The sequence below is a fragment of the Delphinapterus leucas genome, chromosome 1 (genome assembly GCF_059928025.1).
Source record: "Delphinapterus leucas isolate spDelLeu-1000000601 "Yukka" chromosome 1, BTC_Dleu_Yukka2, whole genome shotgun sequence".
Taxonomy (NCBI): Eukaryota; Metazoa; Chordata; class Mammalia; order Artiodactyla; family Monodontidae; genus Delphinapterus; species Delphinapterus leucas.
Window position 1 is genome coordinate 152,022,703 of NC_143129.1, and position 26,583 is coordinate 152,049,285.

At 42.4% G+C, this 26,583-nt stretch overlaps 1 protein-coding gene across 2 annotated transcripts; it reads left to right on the top strand.

The window, feature by feature from the left end:
* Nucleotides 1-394: 394 nt before the first annotated feature.
* On the top strand, nucleotides 395-26,339 carry ATPAF1 (ATP synthase mitochondrial F1 complex assembly factor 1). 2 transcript variants are annotated; one of them, XM_022575622.2, is made up of 9 exons: nucleotides 395-741; nucleotides 5,529-5,637; nucleotides 8,710-8,760; nucleotides 9,508-9,570; nucleotides 12,507-12,557; nucleotides 13,739-13,786; nucleotides 17,556-17,651; nucleotides 19,338-19,445; nucleotides 25,398-26,339. In XM_022575622.2, the coding sequence occupies exons 1-9, from the start codon at nucleotides 410-412 to the stop codon at nucleotides 25,590-25,592; spliced, it is 1,053 nt and encodes a 350-aa protein (XP_022431330.2). In that variant the 5' UTR covers nucleotides 395-409; the 3' UTR covers nucleotides 25,593-26,339. The 2 variants fall into 2 exon arrangements, with proteins under 2 accessions (XP_022431330.2, XP_089779348.1); XM_089923222.1 differs by lacking the exon at nucleotides 395-741 and adding an exon at nucleotides 796-3,633.
* The last annotated feature ends 244 nt before the right edge of the window (nucleotides 26,340-26,583 follow it).

Genomic DNA, 26,583 nt, shown 5'->3' on the forward strand with positions numbered 1-26,583 from the left:
TAGGGATAAAACCTGCCTCACACAGTATGAAGCAAATAGTGTCCTGCACATAGAAACGCTCAATAAAGAGAAGCTGCTACTGTGATTACAGCTGATGAAAGGGCCTTCGATGCTGAAGGATGACTACTCCAGCACGTGCCTAAAGAATTTAAAAGGGAGCAAGCTCGGTGAGGACCAGTAGGTCCAAGCAGCTTTCAAGAGGAGACTTAACCCGCAAGGGCTGCTGGTCGCAGGCTCGGCGAGAAGGCTGGGCGGGGGCGCTAAAGCTGCAGAGCACGCGGGGCGCGGGCGGGGCCCGGGGCAGGAGCGGCGAACCCCCTGCCTCCCACCGCGCCCTTCACCGGCTCCCGGAACCTTGAGTGCGCGGAACCTCGCTGCTGGAGCGCGGGCGCGGCGGACCCGGAGGGCAATGGAGCGGGCGCGCGGGCCGCGGGCCGAGGCCGACGTGCCCGGGGAGGAGGAGGAGGAGGAGGCGGGGGCGGCCATGGCTGCCGTGGTGGCGGCAGCGGGTGGCGCGGGCCCGGCCGTCCTGCAGGTGGCCGGCCTCTACCGCGGCCTGTGCGCGGTGCGCAGCCGCGCCCTGGGCCTGGGGCTCGTGTCACCCGCGCAGCTGCGCGTGTTCCCGGTGCGCCGCGGCTCGGGCCGGCCCGCGGGGGGCGTCGAAGGCAGCGGGGTCGGGAAAGAGATCGAGGCTAACCCCTTCTACGACCGCTACCGCGACAAGATCCAGCAGCTGTGCAGGTGCGGGCCCGGCCGGCGGCGGGCGGCGGGCAGGGAGGAGGGGCGGCGCTCGGCCCGCGCTCCTGGTGTATCTGTATCTGGCGCTCTCAGCCCTTCCAGCAGCCCTGCTAGAGGATCACTGGCACTGTCCTCACTCTACAGATGGTTATCTAGGCTCAGAGAGGCTTGGTCACTTGCCTAAGATCACACAGCTAGTGTGAGAGCCGGGAGTCTCTGCGAAGCCCCAGTTGTCTTTCTGTCTGCTTTAGTTCCCAAAACGCTGAGGTCGACTCTTACGACAGCCCTTAAGAGGCAGGCAACTCCGAGAGACCTGTACTCATTATCGAAATGGGAAAATGGAGCCTTCCAGAGAAGGGACTTGACTTGCCCAAGGTCACCTATTGAGGCAGCTGAGCCTTGTCCTAGGACTCGGGTTCCCAGGCTTCTAGCTGAGGACCCTGACTGTAAGGAAAGGAGATTGGGTGGGGGCAGGGCATCAAAGATTAATAGTGTTACAGTTGGCTCTCAGTTGAACTCTCTCATTAAGATGAGAAAACTGAGGATCAGAGAGAGTAAGAGGCCTGCCAAAGGTCACACAGCTGGTTGGGATTTCTCTGACTTGGAATCCGGGGTTCCTAACACTACCCTTCACCTTCCAGAGAGAAGGACCTGGAGATTAGAGGAGGTTGAGGTGGGTATAAGGGGGCCTTGGAGGGTCCAAAGAGTTGAACTGGGAAGAGCTGAAAGAGATCAAAAGTGAAAATTGAAGGGACTTGGGAGAGAATCTGGCAGGATGGGCAGACAGTTGTCTTAGGAAAGGAAACCTAAGACTGATGCTGTAACTTCTTTGAGTTCTAGCTCATCTCTACTTCCACAGCCTTAATTTACTCTATCATCTTCACCCAGAATATTGCAGTCATCCTCTAACTCAGCGGCCCCCAACCATTTTGGCACCAGGGGCTGGTTTTGTGGAAGACAGTTTTTCCACACGCTGCTGTGGTGGGGGGCGGGTTATGGTTTCGGGATGATTCAAGTACATTACATTTAATGTGCACTTTATTTCTATTATTGTTACATTGTAATATATAGTGAAATAATTATACAACTCACCATAATGCAGAACCAGTGGGAGCCCTGAGCTTGTTTTCACTTGCCACTCAATGATAGGGTTTTTTTGTTTTGGTTTGTTTTGGTTTGGTTTTTTTTGCGGTACGCAGGCCTCTCACTGTTGTGGCCTCTCCCGTTGCGGAGCACAGGCTCCGGACGCGCAGGCTCAGCGGCCATGGCTCACGGGCCCAGCCGCTCCGCGGCATGTGGGATCTTCCCGGACCAGGGCACGAACCCGTGCCCCCTGCATCGGCAGGCGGACTCTCAACCACTGCGCCACCAGGGAAGCCCCAAGACATTTATTTATTTATTTGTTTGGTCACACTGTGCAGCATGTAGGACCTTAGTTCCCCAACCAGGGATTGAACCTGTGCCCCCTGCATTGGGAGCGTGGAATCTTAACCACTGGACCGCCAGGAAAGTCCCTACTGATAGGGTTTTGACAGGAGTCTGCAAGCAATTGATTTATTATGGTCTCTGTGCAGTCAAACCTCTCTGCTAATGATGCTCTGTATTTGCAGCCACTCCCCAGCGCTGGCATCAGCGCCTCACCTCCACCTCAGATTATCAGGCATTAGATTCTCATAAGGAGCGCACAACCTAGATCCCTCACATGCGCAGTTCACAGTAGGGTTTGCGCTCCTATGAGACTGATGCTGCCGCTGATCTGACAGGAGGCGGAGCTCAGGCAGTAATGCGAGGGATGGAGAGTGGCTGTAAATACAGATGAAACTTCGCTCGCTTGCCCGCTGCTTGCCTCCTGCTGTGTGGCCCAGTTCCTAACAGGCCACGGAATGGTATCGGTCCGTGGCCCGGGGCTTGGGGACCCCTGCTCTAACTAGTCTTCCTCACTTCTGGTCTTAGACCCATCTACCCCCAGTCCATGTCACTGCTGCTATAATGATCTTTCTTTGAAAGAATGACAGAATAAATGAATGAGGATTTTTGCTCTCCTTCAACAGCATTCAGATATACTCAAGTATTTGTCATCTTAAAAACCTTTTCTTGACCTACATTCCCCTTCAGCCTTTTCTCACTGATCCCTTTCACAGACAAACATCTCAGAAGAGTGGTCTACTAATATTCTGAATACTTCATAGCTCCTGTTCATTCCTATTCATGAACAAATGAATGACTGGTTTTACTTTGCTTCCCCACTAGATCATTCCTGTGTCAGTGTTTACACACACTACTGCTATCTCCTAAAGAGTGGCTTTCCAAGGCCACTCCATATCCTTAGTGTTCCATGCAAGGCCCTTGTGCTCTAGTACCTGCCAGTCTCCCTAGCTTTATCTAATACCAAAACTTCCTTTTAGCTCTATGGCCCAGCGCAAAGGAATAAAGGACTGACGTTGGGGGCAGGTGTTCCAGGTATGGGGAGTAACAGAGCCTGAAACGACCTTAGCCATTTGGAAATATCTGAGCAAATTTTCATCGTAATACCTGTAGCACTCTCATGTACTTATTTACATGTCTTTCTGTCCTACTAGATAGTAAGCTCCTTGAGGTAGGGACTCTTTCTTATTTATTTCTGTATCTCTGAAGCCCAGCAAGTCAACCAACAGGCGAGAGACAGCAAGTCAAGTTTGTTGAATGAGTGAAAGGGAGAGAGGAAGGAATAAGTCCTAGAAGAAGTTGAGTGAGATGGGAGGGAAAACTGCGGCTACAAAAGGGAAAAGAACATGAGGTAGAGGAAAAGGGAGGTATGCAGTGAAAGCAGGGCCAAGAAAGGATCAGTAGAACCTGGGCCAAGTCATCAAGGAAAGAGGCAAGACAGAGCTTCGCCGTGAGGCCCAAGACCAACAGGTAGGCTATCGTGAGATATTTTTAAAGGAATTATAGTCCTGATTGGTTAGTGCTGTAGCGTACTCACTAAAACCTGGGCTCTTGGAGCACTTATAACCCCAGTTCAGTGTGAGCCAACGGCAAGACAAGGCTGTGTGCCCTGCTGACCCCACTCCAGTCCAGTACCTGGGTTTTTGCATCACACTCTACACTGGTGAGAGCTTTAGGCCCACTGTATCTAGAGTGTGCATAAACGAACATGCCCAGAGAGCAGGTCCACAATAAGGAATGATTTACAAATCATGTATATGAAGAGAGGCTGAAAAAACTGAAGAAATTCAACCTAGAGAAGAGAAACTTAGGAGGTGACATAAGAGCAATTTTCAGGTACTCATAAAAAGAACTAGACATTTTCTCTTGTTCCTGGGGGAGTGAAAGATACAGAGAGGTAGACTTAGACTCAAAATGTTTTAGTAATGAAAGATGTCCAGGGTGAGAGTACACAGGGCTCCACTGCCTGGGCCACCCCTCACCATCTCCATCTGCTCACTGGCAACACTAACCTAGGCCCTGGTACTTGCAGCCCTGGCCAGGCAGGTGCCACACCCTACCAGGTGAGGCCCTTGGTGCAGCTCTTCATCGAGGAGGAGCTGGCCTTCTCCGGAAGGGAGGACGATCTATCCAAGTACATGGCAGTGAAGGGAGTGGTGTTCGACATCACCTCCAGAAAGGAGTTACATGGAGGACAAGCGCCCTCCATTGCCTTGACCAAGAAGGACCAGAGGGGTAACCAGGATGCCCTTGGAGCCTGCAGACGTCACCCATGACACTACAAGTCTCATGGCCCGGGAGCTGGAGCCCCTGGATGACATCTTCACCAAAGTGTACACAGCCAAATATTGTCAGCTACACAGCCTGAAGCATTCTTAACAGATGGCAGCCCCAACCTGGACTTCACGCCTGAAGACCAGCCCCATTTTGACATAAGGACAAATTCTGATGATCCATCAACTGGAGCAGGTTCTTTGGAGAGAGGGTCAGGGAGAACTCAGGTGCTGAATCTGCAAAATAGGCTGCCTGAAGCCTCTGAGTTGCTGGGATCTGAATAAATAGAGATTTGCCCTAGTCGGGGAGGGGAAGGGACATGTCCAAGAATTAGATGTGTTCCAGCAAGAGCTGGACACCTGGGATTCCTGCCTGAGGATTCTTGCATCTAACCCAGCAAGATGACCACAAAGTACCTTCCCCATCTTAAGGATTTAAATTCCAAATACCCAGAGTGTAAGTACCTGAGGGAGCAAGCCCTGTGTCACCCTAGGGAATATCCTGCAGGAGAAAAATGTTACACAGGCCCCTTGAGGAGTAATAACAGTTGAATAAGTGGATTTCTCTTTCCACTTTCTTGATTTGTAGGCCTGTGCTCAGGCCTAACTAAATTAAGACAAATCCTTCAGCCTCTGACTGTGTCCTCTCTCTGTGAAAGTGGAACATGGTGCTTTGTTATTTCAAAATCCAGAAAGGTGGGCTTCCCTGGTGGCGCAGTGGTTAAGAATCCGCCTGCCAGTGCAGGGGACACGGGTTCAAGCCCTGGTCCAGGAAGATCCCACATGCTGCGAAGCAGCTAAGCCCGTGCACCACAACTACTGAGCCTGCACTCTAGAGCCCGTGAGCCGCAACTACTGAGCCCGCGTGCCAAAGCTACTGAAGCCCGCGCGCCTAGAGCCCGTGCTCTGCAGCAAGAGAAGCCACCGCAATGAGAAGCCCGCGCACCACAACGAAGAGTAGCCCCTGCTCTCCACAACTAGAGACAAGCCCGCGTGCAGCAACGAAGACCCAACGCAGCCAAAAATAAATAAATAAATTTATTTAAAAAAGAAAGGCCCAGGTGGTTTATCCTTTGGTTTACCTTTGATCAGGTCTGACCCAACTGCTTTTGAGTCCCGACTGGAGAAGTGCAGTGAGTTTCGGAAGCAGCCAGTGGGGCACTCCAAGCAAGGTGACTTTATCAAATGTGTGGAACAGAAGGTAAGACCTACCCCTTTGGGTGTTGTTGGCTCACCAGTGCTCTACATCCCCACCCCGACACTTATCCTGGGAGTGGGCTCATTGAGGGGATCAGCTCCATCCATAAATGGTATTCTGCTCTTTCTGGCAAGGTACTGTAGTCATGGTGGAGATTATAAGGGGATGAAAAGGGTAATCTCTGCTCCCAGGGGGTATAGTCGAGTGGTCAAGGCAAGGCACACATGTAGGGATCAGGGAGGAAAAAAGTGCTTAATACATGTTAGCTCTTATTACCCTTAAACAAGAATCAGAGCTGGGGAAAAGCATGTTGAAAGCTGTGTATAGTCAGCCCTCCCTACCTGCAGGTTCTGCATCCACAGGTTTTGCATCTGTGGATCCAGCCAACAGCTGATAGAAAGTATTCAGGGGAAAAAAAAACTGTAGAAAGTTCCAAAAAGCAGCACTTGAGTTTGCCACTTACAGGTAGCTATTTACATAGCATTTATTGTATTTACAACTATTTACATAGAATTTACATTGTATTAGGTATTATACGTAGTCTAGAGATGATTTAAAGTGTATGGGAAGATGTGCGTAGGTTATATGCAAATACTACACCATTTTATATAAGAGACTTGAGCACCTACAGATTCTGGTGTCTTCAGGTGTCCTGGAACCAATCCCTGACTGATACCATGGGACAATTGTATAGGAAGATTAATCTAATGCAGTGCTTCTCAAACTTTTTGACCATAACCCACGGTAAGAGATATATTTTACATTGCAATTCATTACACATATATGTATATTATTATAACTGAAACAAATGCTTACTTTTACTATTGATACATGCAATGCACTCTTATTATTATTTTCATCTTTTAAAAAACTTTGGCCACAGTCCACTAAATTGATTTCACAACCTATGATTTGAAAAATACTAATCTAAGGTGGTGCACAGAACAAATTGGAGGGTGAGAGGCAAAGCCAGGGAGAATATATCCAGGTGTGGGCTGCATGGGCCTGAAATAAGGTAGTTACAGTGGAAAATTGGGGTTCTACATTGTAAAAGGAGAGATGTTTATTTTACTTGGAAAATAACTTTTTTTGCCTTGGGTATCCTAAATTTTAAGAGAATCCACACGGTCTTTTAATAACTGGTTGAGTTAATTAGAATAAGAATAGTTAATGGGTTAATCATTACAAGGTTGGGGAGAAATTCAACCTGTGATAAACGTGGTTTACAATTTTATATGAACAAATAACTTTCTACTACAAATATTTTATCAAATGTAATTTCCTTTAGCAAACATAGTGTCAAGATTACAAATAAATAGCTATGGGAAATATTACTGTATTATAAACTTTCAATATTATCTGGGAAGGCTTTTTGAAACAAGACTTAGAAATTCAGCTTTATGATGACAAGAGCAGAATAAGTAAAGATTTAATTTAAATTATGGCAACTCTTAGGTAAATATTCACTTACTGTCTTTCTTATCTAGCTAGAGGAAGGCTAATAGCTAATGGCTACATTTCTAAAGCCTTTACTTTGAGTCATTGGTTCCCTACCACATGATACCCAACATCCCCTTTTTATAATTAATTGTATTTAATTCTCTCTAATTCTACCCTGAAATGAAATGTAGACAATATAACCCACCTACACACATAATTTCAGGGGGAAAAATAAATATAATGACTTAACTGTAATAAAGGGAAATATTTTTTAAATAAAATACAGATTTCAGCATGTAAGTTCTTGGGCACAACTATGCTGTGAGACCTAGTACAGTCATCAGGTTCTTTCACCTCTGTATGGAATCACCATGAATACGTAAGCAACAAATGCAAACTGGTACGGGTTGTTGGTAATTATAAAAACTCCCAAACCATAAGCAGTGTTGTTATCAGTGACCCTCATGAGATTCCACAATGTACAGTCTTAAGTTACATAGTAGTTGCATTTCTGAAAAATTCAGCATTGAATAAAACTGTTTTAAAAAGGAGAAAGAAAGAGAAAGGAAAGGAGGGAGGAAGGAGGGAAGGTCTGGCTAGAATTGGAGAGTTGTGTGGGATGAGGGAAAATTCATTATGGAGAACTCATCTGCAAAATTGCAGCTCATTTAGCACCGCTGCCTCTCCCATAAATGCAGGTGAAACCATCCAGTCAATTATTGTGATAACAAAAAAACAGGTCCCCATAGGTTTCCAAAGCATCTGTAGTAGACATGCTTTAAATGTTTCATTAATTGCTCTTGAGACTTTGGGCACATAGGGTGTATCCAGTAGGTTTTTCTACAGCACGCTTTTGTCTAATTTGTGGGTACTGGTTATACGGATATCATTTATGAAAGGTTTGGATTCATTAAAGCACAGAGTAATGAAAAAACAGGGTTTAATGCAGAAAGTATGTTTCAGCTTCAGAATCCCAGGTGTGGATTGCACTCCTCTCTGAAAGGCACAGAAATTGAATGGAAAACTCAGAACAACACATCCCTACTGTCAGAAACAACTCAAAATTGTATTTCCTGGCCATGACCTTTATCTGAGAGTGGGCTAGGAGAGAAAATAATCACTTTCAGTTGTTCCTGGCCTTTTTTGAGGGGGAGTCTAATTTGAGGGAGGGAATACTAAGATGGAGCACTAGAAAAGACTCAATAGTCTGCTGAGGTTGCCTGACTTCAGAAGTGCTGTCACAGATAAGAAGCAGCTTGGAAAATACATCATTCCATTCTTACCTCCTCTGTGGCTCACTGGGAAGGAGAGCACAGGAAACCCAAGTAGGCTTGTTCTGGGAAGGATTCCCTCATCCATGGTGGCAGGGATAGAATGGACTCTCAGTACCAGTAGATGGTGTTTACTAACAAAGAACTCCTTTCTCATCTCTGTATCTCAGAGTCAGTCAAAGAAAAGTTGTCTCACAAACAGTAACTCTTAGAACAGTGTGTACAGTTACTGTATAGAGTGGAGAGAAGTGAGTTCTGAGGTGCAACATTACTAAGTGAGTTATTGGGCACCTCACCTAGGGAGGGTGGTCTTCTTCCTAAGAGTAAAGTATAGATTAATATCCTGTCCCATTATATATTTCAGACAGACACATTGGGGAAACAGCGTATGAGCAGAGGATTCACCAAGGACAAGGTAGGTTTCTAATTAAATATCCAAGCGTGAATTCATATGGAACATCTATAACAAGAGGCTGCAAGTTTGAACATATTTACTGTGGTTCAGTGATTTTGTGATTTTCTAACTGTGGAGATGAGAGATATTTCTACGAATTTTTGTTATGACCTTGATATGACTCCTAGTATAGTGTGGGTCCTGGGGGTGCTAGAGGAAATGTGAAGGAAATGTAGTGTACTACTTCCTACTTTCTACAGGAAGTAGATTATTTTTTTGGCCACGCCGCGCCGCATGCGGGATCTTGGTTCTCCAACCAGGGATTGAACCCGTGCCCCCTGCGGCGGAAATGTGGAGTCATAACTACTGGACTGCCAGGGAAGTCCCAGGAAGTAGTTTTAAAAAATCAAATAAAAACATGTTTACTCTGTCATTTAACTTGCAAATAAGGAGCCACTTCTGGCAGAATAGCAGTTAAAGGTAACAACCGAACTTTCTCCTCTTAGGAGCTGCAAAGTGCTGCAACACTTATTAGTGAGCGTGAAACATTTGGGAAGTACCAGTAGATAGTCCCTGAAAATAGAACTGTGAAACCTGCCCTGGGGGCTCCCTTTTCTGAGCATGTGGGTTTTCTTATACTCATTCTCCACTTATTGAAAATCTGCTTTACTGTCCTCCCATGTTGCTTCCCACAAGGCTTACAGATAGAGTTAAACTGTTTTATTTTTTTAATTGTGGGTGTTAATTGCCTTCTATTTTCTCTTTCAGACCCTCAGTTCAATCTTTAACATTGAGATGGTGAAAGACAAAACTGCAGAAGAAATAAAACAGGTAATGAATGAAAATGAATTGTCATACTTCATGAAAATGTGTGCTCTGTGAACCAAATCTGAAAGTAGAAAGGAGCATACATTTCCTGACACCTCTTTCTAGCCAAAATGAAAGGCAATCATTGAAAGCAAAAGTGATGAATTACATGAAAAATAGTGCATACAAAAACTTGGTCTCACTCCTATATATCTAGTCAACTGACATTTCCCCTTTGTCTTTCGTTCCTGTTGTCCACATCTTATTTAAAATCATCAGTACTCTATGCCTGGATGACTACCTTTCTAAATAGGTCTCCCTGCTCTTACTTCTCCCACCCCCTCCCCCATCATATCCTCACCAGTTCAATCCTCCTAAAGTTCTGCTTCGCATAGTGTATTGCTTAAGAACACAGACTCTAGGACCAAGCTGCCAGTTTTAAGTCCTTGCTCTGCCACTTACTAGTGGAATGACTTTGATAAGTTAGTTAACTTTTGGGGGCCTCAGATTCCCTGCCTGTAAAGTAGGCATAATAATAGTACTTACCTCATGGAGTTATTTGGGGAATTAAATGAGTTAATATTTATAAAGTACTTGGAACAGTGCCTGGCACAGAATAAGTGCTATATTTGTGTTTTTAAATAAATAAATAAAAATAAATATTATGTTAGTAACCTGCTCTCAAATATTCAGTGACTTCCCATATTCCTTTGCTTGACATTCAGAGTCCTCCATTATTTTAGGACCTTCTGCAGGAAGCTTCCTGGACACCTTCCTTCAAACCACGTGTGATCTCTTCCGCTTGTTTGGTCATTCCATATACCAAGCATTCCATATTGCTTGAATTAGCATTTGTAAATGCTATTTACATTTTCACATCTGATTCTTTTCTCTTTAATTAGAATATAATAAGCTATTTATTGGCATTCCTTATAGTTCCATGAATTATATTTTAGGTATATTGAGAGAATCAAAATAATAATAAAAGCAGTATACTACGTGTCAGGTACTGTACTTAGTGCTTTATATACACTATTTCATTGTATTCTCATAACCCCCTTATAAAGTAGGTGCTATTATTCCCAATTTACAGCTGAGGAAACTGTAACTTAAAGACATGAAGCAACTTAGTGGCAGAGCTAGGACTCAAACCCTTGTCTGTTTGACTCTACATTATATTCCCTTACGGGAAGCTGTGCCAATTGCTGTGGGTGTCCTTGAGCGCTGTGTCATTGATTTCAGCAGTTATTAAATGTCAGCCTCTGTGCCAGGCATAGAAATAAATGAGAGAATCCCCAGCTCTCAAGGGGTTTCAGCCTAGTGGAAAGACAAACACAAAAACGAAAAGAGAACGGCGCAGAGTTCTAACTTCTGTTAATAGAGGCTTAATGCAAAGTCTCCAGGAGACCTCAAACTGCCTTTGGGAAGAAGTGCCAATAGAAAGTGGACACCAGGCATGTCCTTTAGTGGGGAGAGAAGCCAGGCCCAGGAGGCCTGATCATCATATGACAAATAGCATTTAGACCTATATTTTTAGATACAAATTTGTGTTCATTAATATAATTTTGAGTAACCAAGGTCAACTATGTTAGGGAACGTCTGTCAGTCTCATAAATTCAGTGTGGATTCATAAACTATCTTCCAATACAAATTAAATAAAAATAAGCAGGATATGCTGTCCTTAAAATGAGGAGACAGAGCTTCCCTGGTGGCGCAGTGGTTGAGAGTCTGCCTGCCGATGCAGCGGACACGGGTTTGTGCCCTGGTCCGGGAAGATCCCACATGCCGTGGAGCGGCTAGGCCCGTGAACCATGGCCGCTGAGCCTGCGTGTCCGGAGCCTGTGCTCCACAATGGGAGAGGCCACAACAGTGAGAGGCCCGTGTACCGCAAAAAAAAAAAAAAAAAAATGGGACAGTGTTTTGACATGCAAAAAAAAAAAAAGGAAAAAAAGAAAAGCAACCTTACTACATTGATAGAGTGAGGTCCTAGGAGGCAATAGTCCTTCTGTGCTTTGTGTTGGTGAGATCACACTTTGATTAGTATCTTCAGTTGCCCCCCTCCCCCCCATTTTCCTGGGAATGTTGACAAAGCAGAGCAGCTCTAAAGGAAGGTGACCCAGTCTTCAACACCCTCAGGTGTCACCTTGGCTATGATGCCTTCCCCAACCTCTGCTTTTGCTACTGCTTGTCATTCTCTGCTTAGAATGTGTCTCTTATCTTCTCTCCTACCTGTTTTTCTTCCCAGACTCCCTGTTCACCTGGCTAACTCCTGATCATTCTTCAGGATACAGCTCAAGTGTCCCTTCCTCTGCCACTTGTTCCCTAACTTGGATTAAGTGCCTCTTTTTTGCCCTCGGAGCACCTTGGCTTTGGTTTGCATTGTAATTCTGTTGTGCTAAGCACAAACATTATTTCAGTAGTCTTCACAGTAATCCTCTAAGGTTAATATTACTATTTTATTGATGAGTATATTGATATAATTTAGTGATTTCCAGTAGTTTTCCCAAAGTAGCAGAGCCAGCAAATGATTAAGAGCTGGGATTTGCGTCCAGATCTGCCTGACTTCAGACCCTGGGTTCCGAATGACTGATCCTGGCTCTCTGAGAGGGCCCACAGTTGGCCGGACAGTGTGGGTTTTGGGAGAGAAGAGAGAACATATGATTAAAAAAAAAGCTTGTCTATTACACACAAGGCACACCTTGGGAGAAGTGATTAACAAGGTCTCAGAATCCATTTCTCTGATAGGAATTTGTTATTAAGAGTTACAGTTTAATCATCTAGAAGAGTAGGTGGTATTAAATCTTTTTTGTAATCATGTACTAGTAATAAAAGTATTACGTTGGGTTTTCCTCCCTGTTATCAAATAGCATATTACTCTGAGCAATGAAAGCTGTCACCACTTCTTGGTACAGGTGGAAAAGGTTACTGATGGTCACAGACACTCTCTCTTTTTTGTACAGATTTGGCAGCAGTATTTTGCAGCAAAAGATACAGTCTACGCAGTTATTCCTGTAAGTAGTTTGGAAGGGAAAATGAGAGTGTTATAACATGAAGGTCAGGGCTCTAACCTTAGCAGGCAGTTGCTTTTACTTTTCCTATGTTTATTGCCTCTTGAGAACTTACATTTATAGCTCTGAGGGTTTTTATTATACCCTGAGCACCAAAGATTGGGAGCTCCATATGGTATATTTATGGCTTTTGTTTTTCATCTTTCTGGTTTAGAAATGTCTCTTTGAGTCAAGTCTCTGACAGGGGAGCATGGTGTAAGTTTATGTTGCTGAGCAATTTCCAAGTGTCTTTTATTTCTTTTTGGTGTTTTCCAGCCAAGCTGTTGGAATTTAGGACAGGGCCTCTGGCCTAGCTTTCTTCCCTTCCTGTCTATGAGTGACCTGTACCTGAGCTGACTTGGAGCTTCCTCCTAGTCTTTTTCTGGCATTTCCCCTTAGCAAGTGGCTTTTTTTTTTTTTTGCTTTCTTGGAGATGGTAACGGGCCACTGCTTGACCATTAAGATCTGTGACTGGGAAGGAAGGCTGCCGACTTCTTCTGGTTTATGTCCTGCTGCCTTCTACCAGAAGAAAGCATTTAATGTACTGGGTTATCAGCTAGTTCTTTAATTGTTCTTCTCTGAAGAGGAAGTAGCTTTAGGTTAAGTTTATATCAAGCACCCAAATATATACTGAGCTTACAGGTGTAAGTTTAAGGAGGAAAACTTACAGATGGAAAAATAAAGCCAGGCCTTTTGGTTGTTGTGAGAGTATTGCTATCTTTTATTTTCTTTCAAGAAAATAAAAAGATCTTTTACATATATACCCTTTCCTTTCATGAGTGCAACATTCAGAAGGCTCGGCACTTTTCATGATATTTTAGGTCTCCAATGCTGACTCATTTTTTGAACAGGCCTTCTTAGCTCTCCCTGGACAAACTCAGTGACCTGTTGTCTCTGACACTGGGCAGAGTCCCCTGAAGAGTTAGAGCATTTGCAGTATCCAGTCTTCACACATAATTCTGACATTGAACAGGAAAGCGTACCTCTGCTTTTTCCTCTTTGTTGTAAGAGGGATTTGTAGATGATGGAACTTGGGGTTGTTTTAGTTGTATTTTAGTTCTAGAGTTCAGTCTTGGTGAATTTAAATGTGATTGTGGCCTTTTATGTTTTCTTGTTTTTGAATTTTATTCTTTTCTAACCTACAGAAAGAGAAGTTTGATTTGATCTGGAACCGAGCTCAGTCCTGTCCAACAGTAAGTGTCCAGTGACCATATGAGGATTGCTTATCAGTGCTGCCAGACAAGGATGTTTCCTAACCAATCTCTCCATGCTCCATACCATCTCACATGTTATAGTTATTTAACAAAGATGCTCACATATTGATTGTACTGATAAGTAAGATTTTTAGCCTTATGAAATCATGTGGGTTTGGCCCAATAAGCCTGTGGCTGTTTAGCTCTCTGAAACATCTCAGCCCTTTCTGATGTGGATCTTTATTTATTAATATAAGTGAATGTTGGAAGCAATACCTGAGACCTTAATCTTTTCAGCCTCCTTTAAGTTTCTCTTTTATTGGCGGTTTCTTTTCAGTTTTGGCCATGCTATTTTGATTATATATACCTAAAAGGAATTATGAAATTGTTGCTGGGGTATTGAGCTGCCAGAAGACCTAAGAGAAAGGGAATAGGTGAGATGGATCAGCTGACTTGGTGTCTATACTAATTTCTAAGATTCTCAAAAAATGCTTCTAAACATTGCTGAGAGAAAATAAAAAACATCTAAGTAAATGGGGAGATATACTGTGTTGGATGACTCAATATTGTTGTCATTTCTTTCCAAAGTGATCTCTAGATAAAATATAATACCAATCAAAATCCTAATAGGCTTTTTTTTTTAATTGACAAGCCAATTTAAAAAACTTATTTGGATATCCAAAGGACCTAGAATAACAAAACAATTTTGAAAAAGAAGAACAAATTTAGAGAACTTACATTACCTGATTTCAAGACTATGTTTTCATAAAGCTACAGTAGTGAAGGCAGTGTGGTACCAGCATAAAGACAGACAAATAGATCAATGGAACAAAATAGAGAATTCAGAAGTAAACCAGCGTATGCATGGTCAGTTGTTTTTCAGCAAAGGTGCCAAGGTAATTAAATAGAGAAAGGATAATCTTTTCAACACATGTCCAACAAATTGTGCAAAACAATTTGAGTATCCATACGCAAAAAAATGAACCTCTACTCTTACCTCACACAGTATCCAAAAATTAACTCAAGATCTAGAAAAAGGGCTTCCCTGGTGGCGCAGTGGTTGAGAGTCCGCCTGCCGATGTAGGGGACACGGGTTCATGCCCCAGTCCGGGAAGATCTCACATGCCGCGGAGAGGCTGGGCCCGTGAGCCATGGCCGCTGAGCCTGCGCGTCCGGAGCCTGTGCTCCGCAACGGGAGAGGCCACAACAGTGAGAGGCCCGCGTACTGCCAAAAAAAAAAAAATGATCTAGAAAAAAAAAATCTTAGATTGAATCTTAGTGACCTGGGCTTAGCAGAGATTTAAGTATCGATACCTCACAAAAAGCACAAAACCATAAAAGAAAAAATCAATAAATGAGATTTCATCAAAATTAAAATCTTCTGTTTGTATACCCATGTTCATAACAGCATTAGTCACAGTAGCCAAAGGGTAGAAGCAACACAAGTGTCCACTGATAGATGAATGGTTAAATAAAATGTGATACATACATGCAGTAGAACATTATCCAGCCTTATAAAGGAAGGAAATTCTGACACATGCTGCAACATTCATGAACCTTAAAGACATTATGCTAAGTGAAATAAGCCAGTTACAAAAGGACAAATACTGTATGATTCCACTTATATGAGGTACCTAGAATAGATTCATATACAGAAAGAAGGACAGTGGTTGCCAGGGGATGAGCGGAAAGCAGGGTGGGGAGTTACTGTTTAACGGGTATGGAGTTTCAGTTTGGGAAGATGAAAAAAGTTCTGGAGATGGATGGTGGTGAAGGTTTCACAGCATTGTGAATGTACTTAATGCCACTGAATTGTGCACTTTAAATGGTTAAAATGGTAACTGTTATGTCTATTTTACCACAATAAAAAAAATTAAAAATTTCTACTTTTCAAAAGACATTGTTATGAAAATGAAAAGGTAAGCCATGGACTGGGAGAAAATAGTTGCAAACATATATTGACAAGTGACTTGTATGTAGAATATACTAAAAACTCTTATGACTTTATAAGAGGACAAGCAACCCAATTTAAAAATGAGCAAAAGAGTCAGACAATTCACCAATGAAGTGCAATGGAAGTTATAAGATGTTCAACATCATTTGTCATAATGGGAATGCAAATTAAAACCACAGTGAGATACCACTAAGATGACTAAAATTAAAAAGATTGACCATCCCAAGTGTTGGTGAGGACATGGGACAGCTGGAACTCTAATACATTGCTGGTAATAATGTAAAATGGTACAACCACTTTAGAAAAGAGTCTGGCAGTTTCTTTAAAAGTTAAGCATATACCTGCCATAAGACCCAGCCATTCTACTCCTAGATATTTTCCCAAGGGAACTGAAAGCATATGTCCGTTCAATGACTTGTATACAAGTGTTCATAGCAACTTTATTTGTAATAACCAAATACTGAAGATACCCAACTCTATCAGAGGTGAAAGAATAAAGAAATTGTGTGTGTGTGTACATATACATCATATACAATACATATATAATGGAGTAAGATTCAGCAATAAGAAGGAATGAACTATTGATATATGCACCAACATGGATAGATCACAAAACAATTGTGCTGAGTGAAAGAAGCCAGACCAAAAAGAAGTATAGATTCTGTGGTTTCATTTATACGAAATTCTAGAAAATGAAGACTGACCCGTAGTGACAGAAACCAAGTCAGTAGCTGCTTAAGAGCAGTGGGAGAGAGGGAGATATGAATTACAAAGGAATTTTTAGAGATGATAGATATGTTCATTGCGTTGGTTGTGGTAATGGTTTCACTGTATACGTATGTCACAACGATTCTAATTGTACACTTTAAATATATGCAACTTATACTTCAAGTATACCTCAGTAAAGCTTTAAAAAAAATGTTTACCCATTAGGCACTGAGGTTATCTCATGTAATAATAATAAACAGAGCCTTGGTGGTTAGCAGTAAGGAGACAATTCCATGACTAATGCATATTGGACTGATTATACTTTGTTTGTTCTGGCACCAAACATTCTCTTCACCACTCCTCCCCAATTCATCTTGAGCATAAAACTAATTATTTCTTGGTGTTTAGAGACATGCTTCAGTATCAGCCTCAGATAGTAGAATATGAAGTGATTACAATAATTGTGACAAAAATTAATGCAGCAGCATTAGAAAGTTTAGAAATTGAAAAAGACCCAAAAGTCCATCAAAAGAAGGATAGATAAAATTGTGGTAAATTTCTGTAGTCAAATTCCATATAACAGTGAAAATAATGAATTAGAAGTTATACTTATCAACATGAGTAAATCTCAGAAGTATGATGTGAAGTAAAAAAAGCGAGTTGCAAAAGTATACATATAACCATTGTAAAGCAATTATACTCCAATAAAGATGTTAAAAAAAAGTATACATATAGTTTGATACGATTTAAGTTTTTAAACATGCAAACAGTACTATTTCTTGTTTATGGATGTATACCTATACATCAAAAGTATAAAAACCTGAAAGGGAATGACAGACACCAAATGCAGTTTATCTGTTATACTGGAATGGAATTAGAATGGGTTTACAGAGAGAGCTTCAATTGGATCTCTAATGCTTTCTTTCTTAGGTGGGTTGGGTAGTGTATGAGTGTTTGTTACATTATCACATACATATGAATTTCATAATTTAAAAAAAGTTTTAAAACCCAAACTTTGAAGAAATGGAGTGAATGACACAGGTGGTTGGACATAGAGCAAATGATTTTATTTATTCATCTGTCTCCTCATGTATTTGTTTCCCACAGTTTCTGTGTGCACTGCCAAGAAGGGAAGGTTATGAGTTTTTTGTCGGGCAGTGGACAGGCACTGAACTCCATTTCACTGCACTTATAAATATTCAGGTAGGTGGCCTGTGCTCAGCCCCTAGATGAAGGAGGCCTACCCCTTTGTGTTACTATGAGCCCTTGCTGAGGCTTGAGGACACATGATATGTACTAACTACCAGCAGGCTTTGCTGTAGCACTGATGAATTGTCATACTTTGTTGGGCTAGCTTTTTAGGCCCCGCTCACTACCTAGAAATTGAAAAGATCCCAAAACACGTTCTCTGACTATTTCTGGCTCTCTGCTCTCTTCCCCATACATCTATAACATTTACTGCATGTACCTCACTTAACAAACATGGGTGAGTGGTGATGGTTATCTTTATAACCTTAAGGTAGGCTCTTTGTCTTACATGTGTTTTATTAACCAGGTCAGCACTTTCTAAGGTGCTAGATGCATAGTTTTCATTTCACAGATGTCGTTTTGTTTGCTTCCCTCCTTCCTTTTTCTTTGTTTTACTCCCAAGTATTAGATTAAGAAGTTTGATCCAAAGCATTTGAAGCTTTTAAAATAAAAGTATTTTAAATGAGATCATCACTAGGATTGACATTCTATATTTGGAGGCTGAATCTGGCAAAAACAAGAATGTATTATAATGGCTTTGAAGTTGGGGTAAAGGGAGCACAAAACAGAAGGAGAATTTGCTCATGACTATAGCCCTTGTGATTGTATCCAAAAATTATATTGTGTTTGTTTTTTTAAAAAAAAATAGTAGAAAGAAAAGAAAAAAAAATAGTGGGCTCAGAGAAGTTAGTTCACAGTGCTAGTAATTGGTAGAGCTGGGTTTGCTTGACTCCAGGTTATTGACTCCAAAGTCTATGAACTTAACCATTATGCTGTTGTGTTGGAAACTACGCTAGGACTGCCTTCGTGAAGCTCATATACAAGTATAGGAAAAAGATCCAGAAACATAATTATGACCAAAATGATGTGTATTTGAAGTACGTTCGAGAGAACTGAGGCTGAACTATTATTAAGAGTACCCTAGCAATAATTAGGTATTGATAATTAAAAGGACTTTTGCTGAAATTTTAAAGATGAAACCCAGAGATCTTTTGAATGTATAGTTGTTTCCTTCTATACTATATGAGTGCTTAGGCTTTGAACCTAGCCTCTCTTCCTAGTCTGGAGTGAGGTCTAGTCACCACTGCCCTGTCCCTTCTTCATGAAATTACGATGTTCCCATTCTTCTTTCCCCCCTTCCTCCCACCCAGATTATATTTTAAAACTGCACATTACAAATCTGGCCCATGTGCAAACTCTCCAGCTGTTTGCTACAGCTTAAAAGAGCTCAGTCCTCAGAGCCAGCCAAGGGGAGTAGATTTCAACTGTGAAATGCACTAGTCCATAAAGGCGGCAATTACACAGGCATATTGCTTTATTTAGGACTTGATCTGGTAGCTGCTTGTGCCGTTTTGTTTTTAAATATATGGCTGTGATGAAGGATTCACTGCCTACTGTAAACATTTTCCGGGAGAAAAGCCAAACATTTTTCAATTGAAGACACAAATAACACCGTACAAACTGTCAGTTTCGATGTGCCTTGGCAGACCTGGCCACCGCCACGTGCCACTCCTCCGACTCACCAGCCACCCAAGGGGCTGTTAAGAGCCAGAATTCCCTCCAGACTCTCTATTGCTGTGAAGTCGCAGTTTTGTTTTGGTGGCACCTTACTGAGCCTTGATTAAGTGTTCCTCCTTACAGACCCGAGGGGAAGCTGCAGCCAGCCAGCTGATTTTATATCACTACCCTGAACTTAAGGAAGAAAAGGGCATAGTGCTGATGACAGCAGAAATGGATTCCACGTTTCTGGTAAGAATCAACTTTTACCTTTTTGGATTTACCTGGTGACCCTGAAGGTATTCAGATACAGTTATATGGTATCTGCACTTGTTACCTTTCTAAAATCCAGTAATTCTGCCTCCAAGACACATCTGGCCCTAGGCGTTTCAGGCAAGAGACTATGGACAAGTAAATGGCTTCTTAAATATAGGGAAGGGTTCAAAGTCTAGAATAGTTCTTAATCTTTTATCTTCCTCCACACTGTTCACATGTACAGTGTTCATCCTACATAGTGAATTTCCTTCCTCCTTTTCCCATTTCCTGGGATAGAGCATTGACCATATGCCCATAGGTAATGATGTCTGTTGTGTTTGTTCTTTACATATCCAGGGCCAGGAGCAGTTTTATGATTACTGTTCAGCCTGTTCGTCTAGTCCTTGCTCACTCATTTCAGTCTCATTTATCTGGCAGGGTTTAAGTTCAGGATGTCCTCAAGATAGTGGGCACGTTAGTGCCTCTTCCCCCTGAGGTTCTTTATTACAACACCCACTTATTTTTCCTCTGTCTCTTAATCGGCTGCATACAAGAAAGGGAAAAGTTATGCTACTCAGCTAGTATCTCATAGTAGCAGTAAGCCCCAAGTCTAGGACATAATTGAGACTCTCCTTCCTTGTCTGTTATTCCTGTAACTGTTCAGTCCCATTTCTCCCATTCTTCCTTCTACCCATCACACTCAACTGGAAGTCACCCCAAATCCTACCCAGAAGAATGGAGTTGCCATTAACTGAGACAGACAAGACTGCAGGGGGAAGAGGTTTGGGAGGAAGATCAGGAGCTCAGTTTTCAACACGTTAAATCTGAGACGCCTATTAGATATCCAAGTAGTAGGCAGTTAGATACATGAGCTTGGAGTTCAGGGGAGAGGTCCAAGCTAGAGAGAGAAAAATGAGAGTAGTCAGCATACAGGTTGTTATTTAAAGCCATGAGACTGGATGAAATCACCAAGGAAGTTAATTAAGGTAGAAAAGAGAAGAGGTCTAAGAACTGAGCCCTGGAGTGATGAGGAAGCATCAGCAAAGAAGATTAAAAAGGAAGAGTCAGTGAGACAGGAAAACTAAGATGGTAGAAGCCCCTGGAAGCTAAGATAAAATGTTTCAAGGAACAAGGGTACTCAACTAGCCAAATCTCACTTGCTGGTAGGGCAAATGAGATGAGGACTGAGAATTTACTAGATTTCACAACATGGAAGTCATTGGGGACCTTTATAAGGGCAGTTTCAAAGGAGTGGTAGGACAGAAGCATGATTGGAGTACATTTAAGAAAGAATGGGAAGAGAAAGAGTAAGCATAAACACGTCTTTCAAGGGATGTTTTTGAGAAGGGAAGGAGAGAATGGGGTGTAAGAAGTGGGGATGAGAGTGTTTTTTTGGTTTTGTTTTAAATGAGAGAAATAACATTATATGTATAGGCTGATGGAAAGATCCAGTAGAGAGGGAAATATTGCTAATGGACAAGAAGGAGGCTGGAGAGTTGTTGAAGTGGTGTTTTTGAGTGGGGTGAGTCTTGGGAGTGAGGGGTTGATCTTTGCCAGAAACGTAGCAACAGGAGAGAAGCCAGGATATAATGACACAAATACAGTTAAACGAATAGAGGTGGTGGCAGCTTGTAAGAAGTTCTCTTCAGGTTGCTTAGTGAAAAGAAAGGTCGTCCGCTGAGAGTGAGGGTGGAAGGATAGGTGTTGGACTTCCGGGTGGAAAAGAGAAAGTGTGAAATTGTTGTCTAGGACAGGCCCATGAGTTGAGAATGTGTTCTACATCTTTAAGTAGTTGAGGAAACAAACAAACAAACAAAAAACTAAAAAAGAATAATATTTCATGGCCTGTGAAAAGTACATGAAATTCAAATTTCAGTGTCTGTAGATAAAATTTTATTGGAACACAGCCATGTTTATCATTTACATGTTACCTATGGCTGCTTTACCTCTACAACAGAGTTGAGTAGCTGCAACAGAGACTGTAGGGCCGTAGAGCCTAAAATATTAACAGTGTCTCCCTTTCCAGAAAGTGTTTGTTGACATGTGATCTAGGACAATGGAAGAGAGAATGGGTGTGCGGGTACAAGCACAGAGAGGGAGGACCGAGAGGTGGATTTAACTAGGGTTATGGTTTAGCCAAGTGATGTAATGAAGCAAGATAGGGACCGGGAATTTAAAAGTGAATGCAAAGGAATGATTGTAATTATTGACAATGGAGTGCAAGTTGGATAAAGAGGGAAGTGGAAACATGAGAAAGGTTAGAGACAGAACTGCGAGTCCTACTTGAGTTAAAGGATTTTTTAATTTGGGAGTGAGTGTTAAATATAGGAAATAGTAGACAAAGTACGGATGTTTCAAATTGAGATTTGGAGGGGATATAGTTATCAATAATGATAAGGTTTAAAATTTGACCACAGGAGTGAGTGACATAGAGATTATACTGCATTTTCTGATCTTCAGCAAAGCATAATATCTAACTGTATTAGAAGTGGACTCCAGAGGTCAGAGGAGACCCTTTCTGTTTTAGCATTTATACCACCTCACCCTAGTGGTCTCAGACCCATAATTATTAAAATTTGCTTCCTAGCCTTATAACATTTAACATCATACCAGACAACATACATTTGCCTTGTATAAGTCAACTTGACTGTGAGTTTCTAATGTAGTACAGAATTAGACATGTTAGAATTTAGTGTAGAGATACACGACTCAGAGATGGGAAACCTAGAAATGTAATATAAATATATGATCCCCTGCACACTCATGCGTGAGTTTGCAGTTTAGGCATGGTGTTTCCAAATACAGTAAAGCAAATGAATAGAAATACCTGGAAACTAGAGGTTTCTTCTGAACTGATTAACTTTAATGATGAAAATTTAATGTAGTATTAGAAAGCCTTATTTGTGTCCACATGTGTGTCAACAGATGATTTCATTGGAATGTAGTAAGTGCTAGGATAGAGACATGCACAGCGTTGGGGGAGGGGGCGGGGGAGCGTTCCTGGCCCAGAAGGAGGAAGAAGCCTTCCTAGAGATGACACCTGAGCTGAACCTCAAAGATTAGCAGGAGTTTAGCAGGGTAAAGTGGGGAGGGGGAGGGGAATGTTCCAGGTGGTGGAAATAGAATACATAAATGCTAGGAGGCATAAAATGGCTTGGGGTATTACAAACAGTTTGCTATCACTGGTATATTAAAAAAGGAGGTTTGGTGGGTTGTGTTTAAAGGATCAGCTTTATCCTGCGGGCACAAAAAGATCATTAAAGGGTTTTGAATGGGGGTTGACCCATAAAGAGTTGGATTTTAAGACCATTAACCTTAAGTATTTGCTTCCTAAATATTTTTTTAGTTCTAGCCTGGTCAGTGTGATCACTTAAAATGCAGTTGCAATAGTCTGGGCAAGAAGTAGTAAAGACCTAAACTAGAGCAGTGGTAGTAGGGATGGAGGAGAGAGAATGTCTCCAGAAATATATAGGGAATAAAATGGGCAAGACTTGGTAATTTGATTGTAGCTATTAAGATTGAAAGAGAGGGAGGAATCAGGTTTGTTAATAAACCTCCTTGTTGAGCAACATAAGGAATTAATATGTTATCTTCTTGGGTCTTGGAAAGGGAAGAGACTACTGTTTCATGTTGAGAGAATAAAAGGCGGGGGTGAATAAGTGGGCAGGGGTTGGGGTGCAGGGGAGCTTTCCATAATCCTCCATGAGAGACATTTGCACATATCTCCATATCTTAACTCTCTACCCACCATTCTAATGGTCTTCAAACTAGTGGTCAGAGCCCTTTATCCACACAGAATCTTATTATGTAAAACCCCAGGATATAACAGCTGAAAGAGAGGTGAAGGGACCAGAGGCACCTCCACCTAGGACTCTGCAGTTTGAGCAGCACTGTTCTAGAATGTACACAGCTGAAATTACCCTTACCTCCACCATCCTAAGCCTCAAATAAAAGTTGACTCACAGGCCCTACAGTTCAGGGCCTCAGAGAGCGGTGGTATCTGCCTCAGATTATGCACTTGCTTTAGAGATGGTTTGTTCTTGAGGCATGTTTGAATATAAGAAAGGTAAAAATGATGAAGTAGAGTTATCGACCTTGATCAGTCTTAATTATTTGCCCCACCAGAAATACTATCAGGGTGAAGTGGAGGGAGTACCAGCCTGGGAGTCCAGAGGTCTGGTCCTTGCTCTGCCACTTGTTAGCCATATGACCTTGGGTCTATCCCTGACCCTCTTCTGCTTTGGTTTCCTGGTCCATTAAATGAGGACTGGGTGATCTCTAAGGCCCCTTCCAGCTCTAAAATTCTATTAATTTGAAATAGCCAGCATTTTGGAAAATGGCTTTTGATTGAAGATCCAGTCTCAGAGATCAGTGCCTGCTTATGAGAAATGACCTGCAAGGCCCATAGGAGGGAATGGAGGTGAAGCAGGCTGTGGTATTTATAAACCTCTTTTCATCACCGTAGCTACGCATAGCACACTTTTGACAGTTTTAGTAGTAATTTTCCATTATCGCTTGGGGTTGGGTTTTGGCTGTGTGAACATTGTAATCGTGAATAAGTGCCTCTGACCAGCTGGCACTAGAGAATGTATAAACAAAAGTAAGAGTTTTTGAAGTAACTCTCTTGTAAGGTTTCAAGAGTGTAGCCTGTGTCCTGATTCCACTTCTGTTACACAGAGTGGTCTGGTCACCATTTCCCTGCTACTGAGCTTTAGAGAAGGTGGCCCCTTCTTTTCCCTGGGGCTTTGCGGGTGGATTAGTTAGAAATGACTGCATAACAAATTACTACTCCAAAACTTAGTGGCTTAAAACAATATCTATCGCCTCACAGTTTCTGTGTGTCAGGAGTTCAGGAGCAGCATGTCAGGGTGGCTCTGGCTCAGAGTCTCTCATGAAGTTGCTGTCGAGATGTTGGCAAGGACGACAGTCATTTGAAGGCTGATTGGGCTTGATGATCCACCTCTGACCCCACTTGCATGGCTGTTGGTAGGAGGCCTCATTTCCTTGCCACACTGGCTTCTCCCTAGGCTACTTGAATGTCCCCATGATATGGCAACTGACTTTCCCCAAAGCAAGTGATTCAAGAGAGATAGCAAGACAGAAGCTGCAATGTCTTCTGTGACTGAATAGCAGAAGTCATTTTTCATCATTCCACTTTAGTCCATTTGTTAGAAGCAAGTCACTACGTATAGCCAACACTCAAGGAAAGAGAAACAAGGCTCCATCACAGGGAAGAAAGAGTGTCATAGGGAATCCCCTGGCGGTCCAGTTGTTAGGACTCCACACTTTCACTGCCGAGGGCCTGGGTTCAGTCCCTGGTCAGGGAACTAAGATCCCACAAGCCACGCAGCACAGCCAAAAAGAAAAAAGAAAAAAACATTGTGTCATAGACTTTATGGACGAATTGTAAAACTACAGCTGGCTTTGGCACTACTTTTTTGACTGAGGTGGTATGAGGAACAGGTTTTATTCAAAGTATGTCTGGTTAGTCAAGAACTTAGTAGTAACTCAAACTGGTTCTTGGAGCTGGGTAACTATTGCTATTTTTTTCCCCCTTGAGATAAACTTAACAGTTACTAAAGAACTGAATGAAGAGGGAAATTTTTAACATATGCATTAATTTATTAGCAAACATTCACCATATTTCACTGGGTACAGGATGTAAAAGAAGCACATACTTTGAGAAATTCACACAAAGGAAGACAGACAAAAAAGAAAAAGAGGAAAAAAAGGACAGATACAATACAGTATGATACATACTATGTTAGAGGGACGTGTAGGGTAATTTGAATACACAGAAAAGGGGCACCTCACCAAGACTTGGGATGTCAGGGAAGCTTTCTGCAAGCAGTGACTCCTGGGTGAGGGCCCCCAACTGCCATAGGACTTAGACACAGAGCTTCATGGCGCTGTGCTGGAAAGGACCTGACTGTTCTTTTTACCTTTCAGGATGTTGCTGAGGCACAGTGCATTGCCAGCCAAGTTCAGCTCTTCTACGCCACTGATCGAAAAGAGACCTACGGGTTAGTGGAGACCTTTAACTTCAGACCAGATGAGTTCAAATATATGTCTGTCATCGCTGAATTGGAACAAAGCGGACTTGGAGCAGAACTGAAATGTTCTCAGAACCAGGATAAGACTTAGAGCTGTAAGGCTGGTTTACAGAGTTTGCTCAGCCCTGGATAGTCCTGAGCCTGCCCACCCCCTGACCTCTCGGGAGCTCAGCATCGATAATGAGCAGTCTCTAAGGAGTTGCCCTGTATGCTTATTGCAAGAAGTAACATGGCGGTGAGCCCTGTTACTTGATAGTCAGGAACCAAGGTACCCAAGCATTCTGATCATTATCTCCCAGCATACTTGAGGTTTCCTTTTTAAGTGTTTGAGGTCATAACCAGAGACAGCCAAGGATCCACAAGATGGTTGACTTGATTTTACACACTGTAATAGTGTATTTGTTTTCTGGACATTTTGACTGCACAGCTCCCAAATGATTAGTTCCTCATCTTTATAAACTGTGACAGGATAATAAGCTTGAAGACCTGCTGTAGTTAGATGTGGGCCACTTCGCTGGCCAAAGGCATAACCCAGGTATCCTGTTAGACTCTAGAACAACCAGATACTGCCATCAGGATTAAGACTCCGTCTAGATGCCCCCAGAGATGGCTTTAGTGTAGCTGGTTCGAAGTATCAGCAGATTTCAGTTATAGTTAAACGGATACAGTGCCTGCTGCCTGCATATTTTTAAACTATGGTCTGTGGTGCCTGCTTCTCTAACTCTGCCTGTTGGAAGCTGTGTATTTGGAGGGGCTGAATCAAGTGCAGTATAAATAAATCAACACTTTTGTAAAGAGAGGATGAATCCAGACTGGCTTTTTTTTTTTTTTTTAACAACTCTAAACCATGCCAGTATTATAGAAAAGGTAGGTGGAAGCAAATGTACCCATATTGGGTGTGGGGAAAATGTAGCAATAAAATAAAGTCTGGCTTATAATCTTTGTTACACTAAACAGTGAAATCTAAGCTGTGTGCTGTCCATAGCATCAGTACTGTGGGCTGATTTCATCAAAACTCATCTTTGGACTCAGCAGTTGCCTGGAATGCCAGAAATAAGAAGGAAGCTCTCCAGCACGGGAAA